This window comes from Oncorhynchus gorbuscha, linkage group LG06, assembly GCF_021184085.1.
Source record: "Oncorhynchus gorbuscha isolate QuinsamMale2020 ecotype Even-year linkage group LG06, OgorEven_v1.0, whole genome shotgun sequence".
In the NCBI taxonomy this organism is placed as follows: domain Eukaryota; kingdom Metazoa; phylum Chordata; class Actinopteri; order Salmoniformes; family Salmonidae; genus Oncorhynchus; species Oncorhynchus gorbuscha.
In genome coordinates this window covers 40,454,621-40,471,648 of record NC_060178.1, presented here as the reverse complement: position 1 = coordinate 40,471,648, position 17,028 = coordinate 40,454,621, and the positions used below count along the sequence as shown (strand labels likewise).

Genomic DNA, 17,028 nt, shown 5'->3' with positions numbered 1-17,028 from the left:
CTCCCCTCCTTTCTACCCGCCTCCGGGCATAGGAGTTTCCTGTCTCCCCCTCCCTCTCCTCAATCCTGCAGCGCCGTTGAACAAAAGAGAGAGAGAGAGCGAGAGCGAGATGAGGTAGCAACATAGCAAGCACAAGAGCGCAATTTGGCTTCCCCCGGTGTGGTCTGTAGCCTAATTTGACCGTTACCGTTTACCATAGCCTGTATCAAAAGAAAAAGACAATTCGACGAATTCTGGGTGGAGATTTTAATCGTAGCCTACTGAACACCTGTCATATTTTCTCTTTTTTAATACACGTTGCATTTACAGTAATATTTGGAATTGTGATCAAGAAAAGCTAAATGTTAAGGATAATGTTTCATGTCACTCAATAAGATCAGGTAGGCCTAGGTGGATAGCATGCGGTTTCTATGTGATTTAGTTCATATTTTGCTCTCTGTGGTGTACAGTAACCTATCTGTAGTGTACAGTATTCACTGCATGTGTGGTTTGAAGTGGGTGTGTCATCATTGTGTGTGCATGCAGACAATAGCGCGCCCGCATGTGTCTGTGTGTGAGAGAAAATGCACCAGTAATTTGTTCATTCTGTATTTTACTCCTGTACATGAGAGAAAGACCAAGCGAGGCCAGGGAGAGGGTCCATGTGTATTTATCTCTCTCTCTCTCTGTGTGTGTGTGTGTGTGTGTGTGTGTGTGTGTGTGTGTGTGTGTGTGTGTGTGTGTGTGTGTGTGTGTGTGTGTGTGTGTGTGTGTGTGTGTGTGTGTGTGTGTGTGTGTAGGCATCTTTATTATGCATTCAGTTGTTTTTCAAACAGATCTATGTTCGTCTGCATAAGTCACGTAGCATTGTAATACATAATGTATCATCTTTACATAGAATTTGCTGGAATATACAGTGTTCCTGATTTTTTTGTTGAATTATAATGTGCAATTCACCGCAAGTCCTTCTCCATATTCCACTCCATCCCTCCCGCGCACACACACACACACACTCTCTCACACACAGGTCTAGGTGTGCCAAGATCACCTTTTCCGTGATGTGCTTATCCCCCTTTCCTCCCCTCCCTTCTCTCCTCCATCCCCTCTTCATTCTAACCACATCTCCTCTACTATGTCAGTCTCACTACCTGCATGAATGGCAGATATTTATATTTAAATGTCATCATAATGTACAATATTTATTATAATACCCATTACATCGTATAAGTTCATATTTTTACAACATTCATCTTTGTAAAGTGGGTTGGGTGGTACTTAGATTAGATTTGATGACTCAACAACTCCTTTTAGTGAGGCCGAACCCTTTTTACAAATGACATGTACATCCTTAATTAGTTTTCAGCCAAGCTGCAGACCGGCCATTTGGTTTTTCGATAAAGCTGAGGGATGGAGCTGGAGAAATGTAACAGCTCTCAGATTTTGATTTACCTTCATTTAACTAGGCAAGTCAGTTAAGAACAAATTCTTAGATGGAGCTATGTTGAGCCCAAATGGATACACACAGTATACTCTAACAACCAGTGGTGGTTCTAGCTTGTATGACTTGTGCCATTCTGCACTAACTGTCATTTTTATTCAGACATTTGGAACAACACAAATAAATAATTATAACATTTAAAACTATAAAAATATAGAAATAAGACTCAAATATCAAAATAAGTAACCAGAGACAAATAGAAACAATATTGTGTTGATTTGGCACTCAAGCTTCAATACATTACCCATCCCCCAACACTGTCAACAAAGAGTCGAGACTAAACCAATTCACTTTGGTGGTGTGCAGACTGGTTTAATATTATTCGTAACGATTTCGCACAAACCAAAAAAAATGTAACAGTATGTCTATGAAACTGTATATTCGCAGTATTATCAATGAATTGTGGTTTATTTGGTATAATTTCGTAGTGTGACTGATTTTACTATTTGCATTGGTACTGTACAAAGTGGACTATTTGATAGATTCCCCGCTCCCCCTACCTTGGGCTTCCAGTGGGGAGACCTGAGGTCAACCTATCCCCTCCCCATCTCCTATTTCTGAGTGGGAGACCTTCCCAGCCAGTAGCCTGCCTAGCTCACAAACTAGAATCAGGGCGCCTACTCCGATAAGGTTAATTGACCCACACGGTGACATGATATCATTGACGTGACTTGCAAACGAGCGATAGAAAACCGGCAAGATGACGCCCTGGGCTGCTTGTGGCCTATACCTAAATCTGCCACTGCTAACAACCCAGTAAATTAAATGAAAGTATTTACAAGATAATGAATATTCAGATGGCAAGGTGTAGAAGTAAGGCCGGGAGTCAAAGGTACCTTGTCGGCAAGCGCACTGCACTTAACTTTTAAAGGTAATTGACGCTATATAGCTGCATTCCCCTTTTGTTGGGCTTGCGAGATCAAGTGTGCCTAATATGTGTTGTCTCAATTAAATAGCCTGTAGGCTATGTGCATGGACGGATAAACCCGGGCAGTTGTCTTTTCAAGGAAATAAACTTCCGAAGTATGACAGGCTATAGTTTAGGCTTCTACTTTGTCTAGATATGAAGTATTGGTAACACATTTATTTGTCTCTGCCTGCTAAATGTTATGCAAAACGTAGTTCAAGTTAAGTGCAAATGTCCAGTCTCCTATTCTATTTCACCCCAACTCTGTCTCTCTTTCAAACTATGTCTAGCCTATTGGCTGATATAGCCCAATAATGCTGGTAGCCTAAGCCTAATATAATGGACAACGTCACGTAGTGCCGAGCAATTAACTGAAATTTCGTTTTTTTTCTCAGATTATTAAACAACTAATTGACCAACGTCGGTTCAATTACATAGTTCCTTTTTTTGTGAGCTCAACACGCTGTTTCTCTAGAGAGAAATCATATCAAGCACGAGATATCAAATCAAAAACACTGCAGGGAATTTAGTTTTCAATAGGCAAATATTAAGCCAAGTTCAGCGCAGAAAATGTGGTAATTAACTACAATGACCAGAATCCATTGCGCATATTCTTCCTGGCAGACCCACACAGACCGCAGGGGGGAGGAATGTAGTCAACACAGCAATGAGAGGGATAGAGAAGTTCGGGAGGCATAGTTATACTACCCTGATTGATAGTTGTAGCAGTCTTGAAAGTATGCCATACCTACTTCGATGAACTACTAAAATAGTGATTATATCAGCTCTGCAGATGTGCAACAAAATGATTACGGGGAACTTTGCTTGTTTTTGGGAGCAGCGAGACAATGTTACACCATGCTCAAACCGCGCATGCGCAATTCTATTTTGTCCCCACCAAACGCGATCATTGCACGCAGGTTGAAATATCAAAACAAACCCTGAACCAACTATATTAATCTGGGGACAGGCCGAAAAACATTAAATATGTATGACAATTTAGCTAGCTAGATTGCAGTCGCTAGCTACCCTGTCCTATTTAGCTAGCTGTCTTGCTGTTGCTAGCTCATTTGTCCTGGGATTTAAACGTAGCTATTTTACCTGAAATGCACAGGGTCCTCTACTCCCGACAATTAATCCACACATAAAACGTTCAACCGAATCGTTTCCAGTCATCTCTCCTTCCAGGCTTTTTCTTTGGACTTTCATAATAAGGTGTATTACCACAATCGAAGGTACGTGGGTATATGCTTCTAAAAGCCTATGAGGAGATGGGAGAGGCAGGACTTGCATCAACTTCAGCGTCACAAATAGAAGCAACTTCTATTTTAGCTCCTGGTAACGCAGACACTCAATGCTCACTAATAGGGGTGTTAACAAATTTGTGCACAAAACATGAGAGAAATAAGCTTTTTGTGCATATGGAACATTTCTGGGATCTTTTTATTCAGCTCATGAAACTTGGGACCAACGCTTTACATTTATATTTTTGTTTGATCTATGACTTTTCAAATCACCCAGCAATGCTATCTAAAGAGTTAGCTCGAAGTAAATGTTGCAATTCTTCAGCCATTCCTGAACCTGCGACCAAAAACCGAAACAATTGATGCAATGATTCTGTCTCTATGGCGGGTTTGAATGAATCCCAGCCTTTGTCTGTTCGATACGGACTGATCCTTATTACGTCTAATCCTCACTCTAACCCATTCAGAACGACAAGAGGGTTGACAGAATTGTCTTATGTCAGATTTGGTCAGTCAAGTGACTGTGATATGTGGTTGTCTAACTTAGCTAATTTAGGTTGTGTAACTTATGTAAGGGAATAAGGCTACGTAGGTGTGATGTCACCTGTCGGAAGACTTTGGTCGCATTCCAGGCCGACTACATTGCAGAAGTTGCGTTATACCAATCAATGGCTGCGTGCCACGTCATCGACTGGGCATTCAGGCATTAGATTGTTCTATTATATGACGTGGTTAGCAGATATTTAAAACACCTATCAAGGCGTTGTGTAGTTAGACTGGAAACAATGACTGAGAGAGGTATGCAGATAGGAGGGGTGTGGCATAAAGGTTCGAGGGGGTGGGGCTTGGTGGGTGTGGCTTATCTTAAGGAGGAGTCAGATACTTCATGACATCCTACAAGGGAGCTCATATTTTTACAATTCCTGTCATGGTCAACACCTAGATATTGTGGCATTATAACCAGGGGTTGGAACCACATAGATCGGATTTTCTTTTTACCCTGTTTTTTCAACCCGTCCAGTTGGCAGCGGCAATACACCTTTTGGGGTTGTAGTCTGCCATTTACAGCTGGCAGGCACATGCTGGAATATGTTTCTAAGTGACAGAGTGAGGGCTTTTCATAGGCAGTTTGTTGCGATTTTTGTGGGACTGGAAACAAAACTCCCGGAGCTTAATAGAACGTTATTAACCATTTACCATGCATTTAAAATAATGGTTCTGTTACGGAATAGTATATATCACTTTCGTTTTTGGTTTGGGTTTTGTTCCTCCAATAATTTCCTTATTTTTCGGTTTTCTGTATAACATTGTGGGTCTTCAGTCATAGCCAACTACATTTACATTTACATTTAAGTCATTTAGCAGACGCTCTTATCCAGAGCGACTTACAACTCCTTGCTGTGTTATTGCTTTATTGTATTGCATAGTTGTAACAAACATGTTCTCTTCAAAAAATGTCCTCTCTTTGAAGAACATCTCACATTCCCAGAGGCTGTCATACCTATGTGGAAAGATATTCTCATCTGTCAGTCGGTTGCTACCGGCAACAGTGTATTATTAACAGAGCAGGCACAATGTTTATTGGCAGTAGTCTCTATGGACATACTGGTTACATCCCAAAAGGTACCCTATTCCTTACAGTATATGCCTTCAGAAAGTATTCATACCCCTTGACATATTACACATTTTGTTGTGTTACAGCCTGAATTCATACCCTTGAGTCAATACTTTGTAGAAGCACCTTTGACAGTGATTACAGCTCTGAGTCTTTCTGGGTAAGTCTCTAAGAGCTTTCCACACCTGGATTTTGCACCATTTGCCCATACTTTTTTTCAGAATTCTTCAAGCTCTGGTTGTTCATCATTGCTAGACCACCATTTTCAGGACTTGCCATAGATTTTCAAGTATATTTAAGTCAAAACTGTAACTCAGCCATTCAGGAACATTCACTGTCTTCTTGGTAAGCAACTCCAGTGTATATTTGCCTTGTGTTTTAGGTTATTGTCCCACTGACAAGTGAATCTCCCAGTGTCTGGTGGAAAGCAGACTGAACCATGTTTTCCTCTAGGATTTCGCCTGTGCTTAGCTCCATTCTGTACATTTTTTTTATCCTGAAAAACTCCCTAGTCCTTGACAATTACAAGCATACCCATAACATGATGCAGCCACCACTGTGCTTGAAAATATGGAGAGTGGTACTCAGTAATGTGTTATATTGGATTTGCCCCAAACATAACACTTTGTCTTCAGTACAAAAAGTGAATTGCTTTGCCAAATGTTTGTAGTATTACTTTAGTGTCTTGTTGCAAACAGGATGCATAAATTTAAAAAAATGTATTCTTTACAGGCTTCTGACTTTTCACACTGTCAATTAGGTTAGTGTTGTGGAGTAACTACAATGTTAATGCAGCCTGAGTTTTACACTGTTTTAAAGTCAGTTTCCTGAGCAGTTTCCTTCCAATATGGTCCCTGGATGTTGCTGACCCGCCCCTCAGATGATTAGCTGACTACGATTTGGTAAAATGTCAAGATTGATCTAAGCAGTCCCCCAATTAAGAAAGCCATAGCTTCCTGGCTGGTTCCTGGTATACCTGTATAAACATTTTAGAAACAATAGACTATAGTATATGGTATGGTTGATCAGAACATTGCATGATCTGTAAGACTTCCATGCTAACAAACTGGTAATTTGATAACACCACAATGCAAGTAACAGTAAAATGTATTATGTTCCCTATTTCCCCCATTCATTTCAGTTGAAGAAGATCAAAAGTCCAATCAAGACCAATCATCAAAAAGGCCCAAACTACCAGTGAAACAACACTGTCCGCATTCCGCCATGTCTTCCAACACCAGTGCTGCCCCCAGTGGAGCAGAGGGAGAACAGCAGCCGGAGCAGACCATCACCTCCCAGCCAACCAGCGCTGAGCACCAAGAGACAGCCCCTGACTCCAGCCAATCGGAATCCAAAGACCACTTGGCAGTAATCAGCGAGAAGATGGAGACCAGTAAATAAATATTCGACAACCTCCCCCATATTGTCCTCCACCCTCCCCTTCCACCCTCTCCTTCTTCTCAACCCTATCCATCCCAACTTACAATTAACACCCCTCTCAACACTTTGAGCTCATCTCTGTTGTTGTGATCTACAACTCTATGAATGTTTGTGTTCTAGAGCTGTCCCCTCACTTCCCCTTCTCATTTCCCTGAGTGTCTGGCCCTGTCTGTCCAGGAATCACTTAAGACAGATGCATGATCTACAGATAGCTGCCTTCTCTTCAGCACCCTTTATTTTTTCAATGGCTCAATCCCCACCTCCCTTCTCTATTCTTTCAATTACACCCCCTCCCAAACTAAAAGTCAATTTAGGTTATTGGCTTGACCAGACAATATGTCAATCCCTTGTGCCCTTAAAAAAAAGAAGGTGCAGTAACTGCAATCAACTGTGGTACTTTGGACGCAGTATTTGCAATTATACTGCACTCTGACTGCAGTATGTTTTTGTAAGGGGTTTCAGAGCCTTTTGAGAATTGTACAAATATATTGATTAATTACTGTTGTTGTGCAGCATAGTTCAACAAGTGTGTCAATAACGGGATACCTTCAGATTAAAAATCAACACGCTCTAGAACAGTTTTGAACTAATTAATTTCTTCCAAAATGAAGGAGAAGCAAGAGAGAGAGCTCTAGATTACACCTATCTATACATCAATGGCGATCAGTGTCATCATGAGCATGGCCTTATTTCTATTACATTCCATTGTCATTCATGTTCCATTCACCCAGTTCAATGTAACAGAGATAGGTTTAGGCTACTATATGATACTCTAATTTTTTCAATACCCATCATGAGGTTGCTACAACCTCGTCTATGAATGACAGTTTACAATGTAGGTGCACACAGGTTGAGAGAAACGTTTGAGGAGACAGACCGTATCACATGGACAGACAGTGAACCATTCAATACCACCTTGCACACTCTTGCCTGCATCGAGCTGATATAGGGTGTAATCATTAGTCCAACAGTTGCAAACCAGAGTATGTTTATCCCCATTTTGTTCCGTTTAAGAAACGTTTTCTCACAGAATTTGCAGAATGAATACACCCCTGATCACGCGTAAACACAGTTCACTTTCATAACAGCCACGGATTATTCCTTCTCGCAGCTATTTGCTCTCCTCCTCTGACCTTTTCCCTTCGCCTTACCAGGCGAAAAAACCTTTCCAAGCCAAACCATACTATAAACGCTACACACAGCCTACATCATTGTCACCATATTAGCTAAAGTAACATCATAATCAACATAGCTAATATAACTAACGCGTTAGTAAGCCAGCTACAATTATGCAGTAACGTTACAGTGTACAGTCACTAGTAATATGAAAGCAATCAATCCAGCGAGATTTAAGTGACAAGTAGATTTTGCACCACTCAAAACACAGGAAATAGATGGCTGAAAAAGACAGATCCTCAGGTGAGAGGGGCATGTACGTTGCTAATGGCAGCTTCTTGGCACTGTTGCTAGTTATCTGACCGTTCAGAATCATAACAACACACACCTTCCAGCCAACCCATCTATAAATGTTGAATAATGTCAGGATTCCCGATTTTGGTGACGAAACAATGAGGACATTCTCTCGTTCCTTCTTCCTCCCTCCTTTTCACCCTCCTTCCCTCTCCTTGCCTCCCTCTACCCACCCTACTACAGGTAATGGAATGTGTGCTGCCGACTTCTCGCCCACATCTTCCATCTCGTCCCCAAAGCGACTGCAACACGCCAAACCAACCAACGGCCGGGCGAGGAAAGGAAGCCGCTCTGGGTCCCTGCTGGGTCATGGGGCAGGGTCTCCCAGGCCTTCCATCAGCCGTCATCCCAGCACCGTGACAGAGGAGGACGACGGCAAGCCCCCTAGGGACTACCTAATATTGGCCATCCTGTCCTGCTTCTGCCCCTTGTGGCCGATCAACATTGTGGCTCTCGTCTTCTCTGTTATGGCGAGTGGAACTTTTAAGTAGTTGACATGTGGTTTGTAAGTGTTGTCTGTGAAGGAATGCGTGCGTGCGTGTGATATCTAAGAAACACCACAAAGAAGAACAGCTAAAAACAGTGGTTGGCCGCTTGTGTGTTAGTGATCACCTGCTGGGAAATGAACAGAAAATGATGGCCAATGTTCTGGTCAGAAGAGATGGGACTGCCACCCACTGCTTTTAATCTATTGTCTTCACAGTGTGTTTTAACCAGCATTTTGTAACCTAATCAATAACATTTCACCCTATTCTCCAGTCGAGGAACAGCCTGCAGCTGGGTAACGTAGACGGGGCGCGGCGTCTGGGCCGGAACGCAATGGTGCTGTCCATCGTTTCACTAGTTGGCGGGGTCATCATCATTATCGCAGCCATCGTCTTAAACTGGGGAAGTGAGTGGTCAAAGTGGCTGAGCTCTCAAGTTCTTGTTGTGGTGCCATTTTGTGTCTGTCGTTACTTGCAGCTTTTGTCTGTTTGTTTGTGTGTGTTCTGTCTTGCTTTTGGTCATGTTTGTGCTTGATTTTTGGTGGTTGGTTAGGTTAGTGCCCATTGTTGTACCTTTGTTTAGTTTTTTTCCCCACATATTGGCCCGGGATTCAATCTGATTGTGTCAACAACGCTCCATTTAAAGGTAATTTCCTATATTTAGTCGACATATGCCGAGTTTACCGTTAATGCAATCGATGGATCATTGCCTTTAAAAGCTGCATTGTCTACAAATGCGATCGGATTCAATCCCAGATTTTATTTTTGTGCAGGTTGAAATTTATTGGGAGGAATCTTGTCCAGGAGGCAGAGCTGAGCGGTTTCCACTAGATGGGCCAAAAAGTCAAAATGGCTATATTGTAAAAAAACTATGAAAAAAATTTAAGGTTAGTCTTAGGCATGAGGTTAAGGTTAGGGTTAAAGTTAGGGCAGTGCCAGTTTACAGAATGGGAACACAGGGCACGTGCCCCTGGGCCCCCGACCTCTAAGGGGCCCCCAACCAAATTATTATTATTTGTTATTTTATTTTGGGTTTGGGGGCCAAAAAGATCATTGGGAGGGGTGGGGGGCCCCAGGAGGTCGGTGCCTGGGTGTGGGTTTAAAATCTGAGTTTATGACTTTGTGGCTTGGCCAGCTAGTGACCACCCTGCAGAGCTGCCTCCAGGACAAGATTCATCCCAAATAAATGCCAACCTGCGTTTGATGTGTCTGGTTCCTAATTTGCGTCCATCTGTGGTTGGTTTGAGTTAGACCGTTTTCAGTGTTTGTACTGTATAACATTATTGATGACATTTTTGCAAACACCCTTGTGCTTTCTCTTTATTATTAGGTATAATAAAATCCTGAGGGTCACCATGGAAACCAGGAGCAAGATCGCAAGACAAGCACACCAACAACCATCCCAACCAGACTTTTCCCCTCTCCTACGATCAAAACACTATTCTACAAAAGCACCTGCAACCTACAGCATACCCATTGGACCCCTTTTTTGCTGCACTATCATGTATGGCCTGTAATATGTTCTCTGAAACAGATAGACAAGTCCGTCACCTCTACCTCCTACACCTCCTACACCTGCCACCAGTGGTGTAGTGCAGGGTAAATGTACGTAAACGTCGTTTACACACATTCTGCTCCTGTGTTTATCCACCTTTTGCAGACAAATGCATTGAAAGTATAGGGGGTGTTACTTTATTGACCGTCAACGGTGATCAGGAGTTACAGTACCCATCTATTTTTTGACCACTTGTCACTGGCTGCCACCATCACTCAGAAGGTCGAAGGCTTCAGGTAGAACAACACTGAGGTGGGATAGACAGCGACAAACAGACTGGTTCCTCTGAATGAGAGAGATGCGTCTAACGAGTCTAACTCTGGTCAACGATGCCATGATCTCCTGCTTGCCTGAGTCTCAGAATGTATTTAAAGTCTCTGCATGATTTTCCGGGATCAGGCTGCTCCTCCCAGGCTGTTCCTCCCAAGCTGTTCCTCCCAGGCTGTTCCCCCAGGCTGTTCCTCCCAGGCTGTTCCTCCCAGGCTGTTCCTCCCAGGCTGTTCCTCCCAGGCTGTTCCTCCCAGGCTGTTCCTCCCAGGCTGTTCCTCCCAGGCTGTTCCTCCCAGGCTGCTCCTCCCAGGCTGCTCCTCCCAGGCTGTTCCTCCCAGGCTGTTCCTCCCAGGCTGTTCCTCCCAGGCTGCTCCTCCCAGGCTGTTCCTCCCAGGCTGTTCCTCCCAGGCTGCTCCTCCCAGGCTGTTCCTCCCAGGCTGTTCCTCCCAGGCTGCTCCTCCCAGGCTGCTCCTCCCAGGCTGCTCCTCCCAGGCTGTTCCAATGTGACAAAACACAAAGTGTCTCTATTGTTGCCGGAAAGGACATCTGGTTTTCTCTGTAATGTTATTATTTCCTTCCACTGAATCATTCATATCCAGTCAGTCCACACCTCTGTAACACAACCAAGGGATCCTTTTAACTGTGACGCCAAAACCAGCCCACCCTATAGGATCATGTTAAAGATGGCAAAGGAAGAGTTAGGGAGGGAGAGGGATTGGAATTGATCTTTGATCAATGTGATGATGTTGATTGGGGGGGTTCTTTTTAGTTCTGAATTTGTTCCAGATTGTTATTTTCTGTGAAGGGAGGGAGGAGGAGGAGTTAGAGACAGATGGTACCATCTGTACTTTAATTTAGGGACAAACCTGGGGTCTCCATCTCTTTGCTTCATCGTTTTCGTTTAAAAATAACTGGAATCTGGAGAGAATGAGCCACTCTGGGTTTGGGATTGAGGCTGGGCTGGTAACTCATATGCACTCTCAAACACTATCTTACCCCTCCCCACACGAGCACATGCACACACACGGACACACACACAATCATCCATACACATAGTGTCAGAATGACTGATTCTCATTGGCTGAGAGAAAGAGGGAGATAAAGAACAGGAGAGAAGAAGAGGGAGGGGAGGATTGGGGATAGCTGCATGGGCTGCAGTCCTTTGTTTGGCACAGATGGCGGCACAGAGAGTGTGTGTGTGTGTGTGTGTGTGTGTGTGCGTGTGCGTGTGCGTGTGTGAGAGAGAGATATGGTGTGGTGCTTGTTACTGATGCTGGATAAAAAGTCTGAGGATACTGGACTGGAAAAACGAACGGAGCAGAGCTGGTTACAGAATAAACACAAAAGACAGGCGGTAATTTTAATTTTGTTGCTTACTCTTCATTTCCCCCTCTTCTGTCCAGTATCTACCACCATATTATCTACCATTTATTGGTAACGTTATTCATTAATTCTACCTTTATTTTAACAGGGTGTCCTATTGAGACCAAGGTCTCTTTTGCAAGGGAGCCATGTATCTCACAATTACACAACAACAATGTTATGACAGCCTGCTTGACAGTATTTACACAGTTCTAAACATAGTCTACCATCTCTGGTCAGTTGTAATCCATTCCTCTCCCTTCAGTATTGCAAATATATTGCCCACTTTACCTTTCACCTATCTAATATGTAGTCATTATCTTTGATGGTTGCCTCTTTTGTTAAAATTCTATGCAAATACCTTGCTGGGGTATTTGGTCAGTTGGTACTCCTTCTCCACCGTGGTCAGTATCAGCTCCTATGTGCTTAGTGTTTGCCCTTGTCTGGTTGTTATTCACAAAGCAGAATGACCTCTTCTCCCTTTGGAAGTCAGTCAGTGTGTCACTGTGCCAAAGCCTGGAATGTGAGCCAAGCCACGTACAGTAGGGGCCAGGCAGTCTTTGGCTTGACTCCGGCTAAGTGCTCTGTCGGTGTGTGTGAGAGAGAGAGAGAGCGAAAGAGTGTGAGAGAGAAATGCAGTGTGTGTGTGTGTGTGTGTGTGTGTGTGTATAAGATAGTCTTTAAGAGTGTGCGTGTGTGTCTGCCCCTGGATGCTGTTTTTAGGGAGAAGCAGGTGAGTCAGTCCCCTCCCACTCAGTTTAAAGGTATCATATTCTACTTGGCACACACATTCCCTTCACTTCCCGAGCCCAGTCCCCTGTGCATGTTTACAGTATCGTTTACAGTGTGTTATACTTAGGAGTTTAATGGAGGATAGGTTAACTCTAATGCTTTTACACCAAGGACATCTTTATGTAGCTGAGAGACTTGTTGACTTGTGCAGCGCATTGTAAATAAATAATATGCATATTTATTTGCCATGATGACACATGATATTCACGTCCAAAGTTGACTTTTTCACTTAGATTTGTTTTGAGTAGTCAAGAATAATCCATGTCAATTTGTTATTTTGTGACTCTGTTCCACCCGACCGTTTTGAAGCACTTCCTCCGAACCACCCGTGAAGGCTAGACTAGCTACCATAGAAAGGCAACAATAAGGTTGAAAACCAAAGAAGGGGTTTCCCATTGGGAATGACACGTGAGGATGTTCCACTCTGACAGTGCCAGGGTTTGAGGTTTGGAGGGTTAGTGGGGGGGTGGTGTCCCAATAATATTGCCTTTCTACTGAAGTGTACACTCGTTCACTACTTCCCAAAAATCTAAAAGCATTGGATTAGTGGAGGCATGCAGGGTGGGAAATAAAGATTTTGGTCCACCAGCCACAGAAAACACGCGCACGCACACGCGCACGCACACGCACGCACTCACACACACACAATGTCTTCTACAGCTAACCATGTGGGGACACACAATTCAGTCCCTTTCAAAATCCTATTTTCCCTAACTCTAAACCTAACCCTAACCTGTACTCTTACACTAACCCTAGCCCCTAACCCTAAAACTATCCCTAACCTTAACATTAAACCCCCTAGAAATAGCATTTGACCTCATTGGTACTAACAAAATGTCCCCAGTTTTTGTTTGTTTAGACCAGAAGTCCCCACAAGAATAGATAAACACACACACACAATTTCAAAATAATTTTTTACATGTGCGCTTTGTTGAGCAAAAACAAAACTTCTCCCAAATGCTCTGTGTGATCAGCCACCAATGTGGCTGGTAACAATATACATTCTACCAGCCAATGCCAAAATCTGGTGGCTGTTTTTTCCCCCACCCTGAAGGCATTGGCTAGAGGCAGTTTCTACAGTATTTATTGTACCAGTTATTTTCAAATCAGTGAAGGGAACTTAACAAGTGCACACTTTGGGAGGAAGGAGAAGATATTGTCGAAGTCTCCTGTAACCCCATTCACGCCAAAAGTGTTGCATGTCTGTTTGTACTAACCACATATGCAAAAATGTTTTCAGCTGAAAGTGAATGCTGACTTTTGGCTTCTTTTATTTCCATTTCTCAATGGTTGTGCACAACTATGGATATTTAACCTGCTTGCACTATATTGTAGATGTATGTATATATTTATTTATATACCTGGTTATGCCTTTGGTTTGATATGGACTGTTATTGAGCTATTAGTGCTATTATTTGTAGCACTAGTTATTTCACTAGTGTTACTATTGTCATTGTTATGGTTACTATTTTTATTTTCACTGTTATTTCTACTGGTGTTGTTGTTCTCTTGATGACATTACACGAGAACAGCAGGAAACAATGTTCGATAATGGCCTTCGCTGTTATTCAACCGGTTGATTGTGAGCTTCCTTGACAAGAAAACTGCTAAAAAAAAGCATGTTTACAGTTAGCTAGTTACACAATTCATATGCTTCGACGGTAGATACCTTGTGTGATTGCAACGATCATGACCAACCAGTTCATGAGATTATTTATATGCAGACATAAATAGTCTTTCAAGCCACCAGGTGAGTAATCTCCACCTTTTCTTCTTTCTCCTACTAATTCATTAATTCAGAATTATTCCCAACCAATTAATGTTCTTCTTCACCTTTTATTTTCTATAGGTTTATTATTATATTGTTATATTCTATTTAGCAGACATTTTTATTTCAAGTGTTTTACAGCCATGCGTGCATACGTTTCTATATATGGTTGGGAATCAAACCCACATTCCTGGCATTGCAAGTGTTATGCTCTACCAACTGAGCCATACAGGATCACTTTACAATTATCTATTTGCTCCCGTTTCACGTTTGTTATGTGCTACTTCCTGTCCAATATAATCTATATCCTGTTTAATATGTTATCTCTTTGGAGAAGGGATCTTGGGTAACTCCCAAATGGCACCCTACTCCCAGAGCTCTAGTCAAAAGTAGTGCACTATATAGGGAATATGGTGCCATTTGGGAGGTATCCACAGACTGCAGCACCGGTGGTTCCAGACCATTGGCCCACTTAGTTAATCAGTGTTGTTCTTCTTATTGTCGTTGGTTATGGATCTATACTATAATCCTGAATCAGACATCTGTGCTGACTTGCCTGACTGTGCATGCCTTAATTGACTGCTTTATAAACATACAGTATGAGTATGTATGTACACTACTATGTTAATCCAAGATATTGATAAAGAACTCTGTATTGATCTTGATCCTATTCTGATTTTGTATGATTAATGATGAAGTTTGAAAGGAACCTTGTGAATCAATCAATCAAATGTATTTATAAAGCCCTTTTTACATCAGCCGATGTCACAAAGTGCTATACAGAAACTCAGCCTAAAACCCCAAACAGCAAGCAATGCAGATGTAGAAGCACGGTGGCTAGGAAAAACTCCCTAGAAAGTCAGGAACCTAGGAAGAAACCTAGAGAGAAACTTGGCTCGGAGGGGTGGCCAGTCCTCTTCTGGCTGTGTCGGGTGGAGATTATAACTACATGGCCAAGATGTTCAAATGTTCATAGATGACCAGCAGGGTCAAATAATAATCGAAAACAGCAGGTCGGGGACAAGGTAGCACGTCTGGTGAACAGGTCAGGGTTCCATAGCCGCAGGCAGAACAGATGACACTGGAGCAGCAGCACGACAAGGTGGACTGGAGACAGCAAGGAGTCACCAGGCCAGGTAGTCTTGAGGCATGGTCCTACAGCCTCTGATAGAAGAAAAAGGGAGAGAGAATTAGAAGGTGCATACTTAAATTCACACAGGACACTGGATAAGACAGGAGAAATACTCCAGATATAACAGCCTGACCCGATACAGACTATTGCAGCATAATTACTGGAGGCTGAGAAAGGAGGCGTCGGGAGACACTGTGGCCCCGTCCGACTATATCCCCAGACAGGGCCAACATGGCAGGATATAACCCCACCCACTTTGCCAAAGCACAGCCCCCACACCACTAGAGGGAAATCTTCAACCACCAACATACTATCCTGAGACAAGGCTGAGTATAGCCCACGAAGATCTCCACCACGGCACGAACCCGAGGGGGGTGCCAACCCAGACAGGAAGATCACACCAGAGACTCAATCCACTCAAGTGACACACCCCTCCTCGCGACTGCATGGAAGAGCACCAGTAATCCAGTGACTCAGCCCACGTAATAGGGTTAGAGGCAGAGAATCCCAGTGGAGAGTGAGGAACCGGCCAGGCAGAGACAGCAAGGGTGGTTTGTTGCTCCAGTGCCTTTCTATTCACCTTCACACCTTGGGGCGGCAGGTAGCCTAGTGGTTAGAGCGTTGGACTGGTAACCGCAAGGTTGCAAGATCAAATCGCCGAGCTGACGAAGTAAAAATCTGTCGTTCTGCCCCTGAACAAGGCAGTTCACCCACTGTTCTTAGGCTGTCATTGAAAATAATAATTTGTTCTTAACTGACTTGCCTAATTAAATAAAGATAAAATAAAATTTAAATAAAACACCCCTGGGCCAGACTACACTCAAACGTAGGACCTACTGAAGAGATGAATCTTCAATAAAGACTTAAAGGTTGAGGCCAAGTCTGCATCTCTCACATGGAGAGGCAGACCATTCCATAAAAATGGAGCTCTACAGGAGAAAGCTCTGCCTCCAGCTGTTTGCTTAGAAATTCTATGGACAATTAGGAGGCCTGCATCTTGTGACCGTAGCGTACATGTAGGTATGTACGGCTGGACCAAATCGGAAAGATAGATAGGAGCAAGCCCATGTAATGCTTTGTAGGTTAGCAGTAAAACCATGAAATAAGCCCTAGCCTTAACAGCAGGCCAGTGTAGAGATGCTAGCACTGGAGTAATATGATCACATTTTTGGGTTCTAGCCAAGATTCTAGCAGCTGTGTTTAGCACTAACTGAAGTGTATTTAGTGCTTTATCCGAGTAGCTGGAAAGTAGAGCATTGCAGTAGTCTAATCTAGAAGTGACAAAAGCATAGATACATTTTTCTGCATCCTTTTTGGACAGAAAGTTTAACCTTTTTGTGACGTAGATGGAAAAAAGCTGTCCTTGAAAGAATATTAATATGTTTGTCAAAAGAGAGATCAGGGTCCAGAGTAACGCCGAGGTCCTTTACAGTTTTATTTGAGACGACTGTACAACCATCAAGATTACTTGTCAGATCCAACAGAAGATATCTTTGTTTCTTGGGACCAAG

General features: G+C 43.0%; 1 protein-coding gene across 3 annotated transcripts; it reads left to right on the top strand.

Moving 5' to 3' along the window:
• The first annotated feature begins 81 nt into the window (after window positions 1-81).
• On the top strand, window positions 82-13,335 carry LOC124037963 (proline-rich transmembrane protein 2-like). Of its 3 annotated transcripts, none has more exons than XM_046353275.1 (5): window positions 82-380; window positions 6,385-6,636; window positions 8,337-8,623; window positions 8,913-9,045; window positions 9,969-13,335. In XM_046353275.1, the coding sequence occupies exons 2-5, from the start codon at window positions 6,468-6,470 to the stop codon at window positions 9,983-9,985; spliced, it is 606 nt and encodes a 201-aa protein (XP_046209231.1). In that variant the 5' UTR covers window positions 82-380; window positions 6,385-6,467; the 3' UTR covers window positions 9,986-13,335. The 3 variants fall into 3 exon arrangements, with proteins under 3 accessions (XP_046209231.1, XP_046209232.1, XP_046209233.1); XM_046353276.1 differs by lacking the exon at window positions 82-380 and adding an exon at window positions 2,157-2,348; XM_046353277.1 differs by lacking the exon at window positions 82-380 and adding an exon at window positions 3,038-3,619.
• The last annotated feature ends 3,693 nt before the right edge of the window (window positions 13,336-17,028 follow it).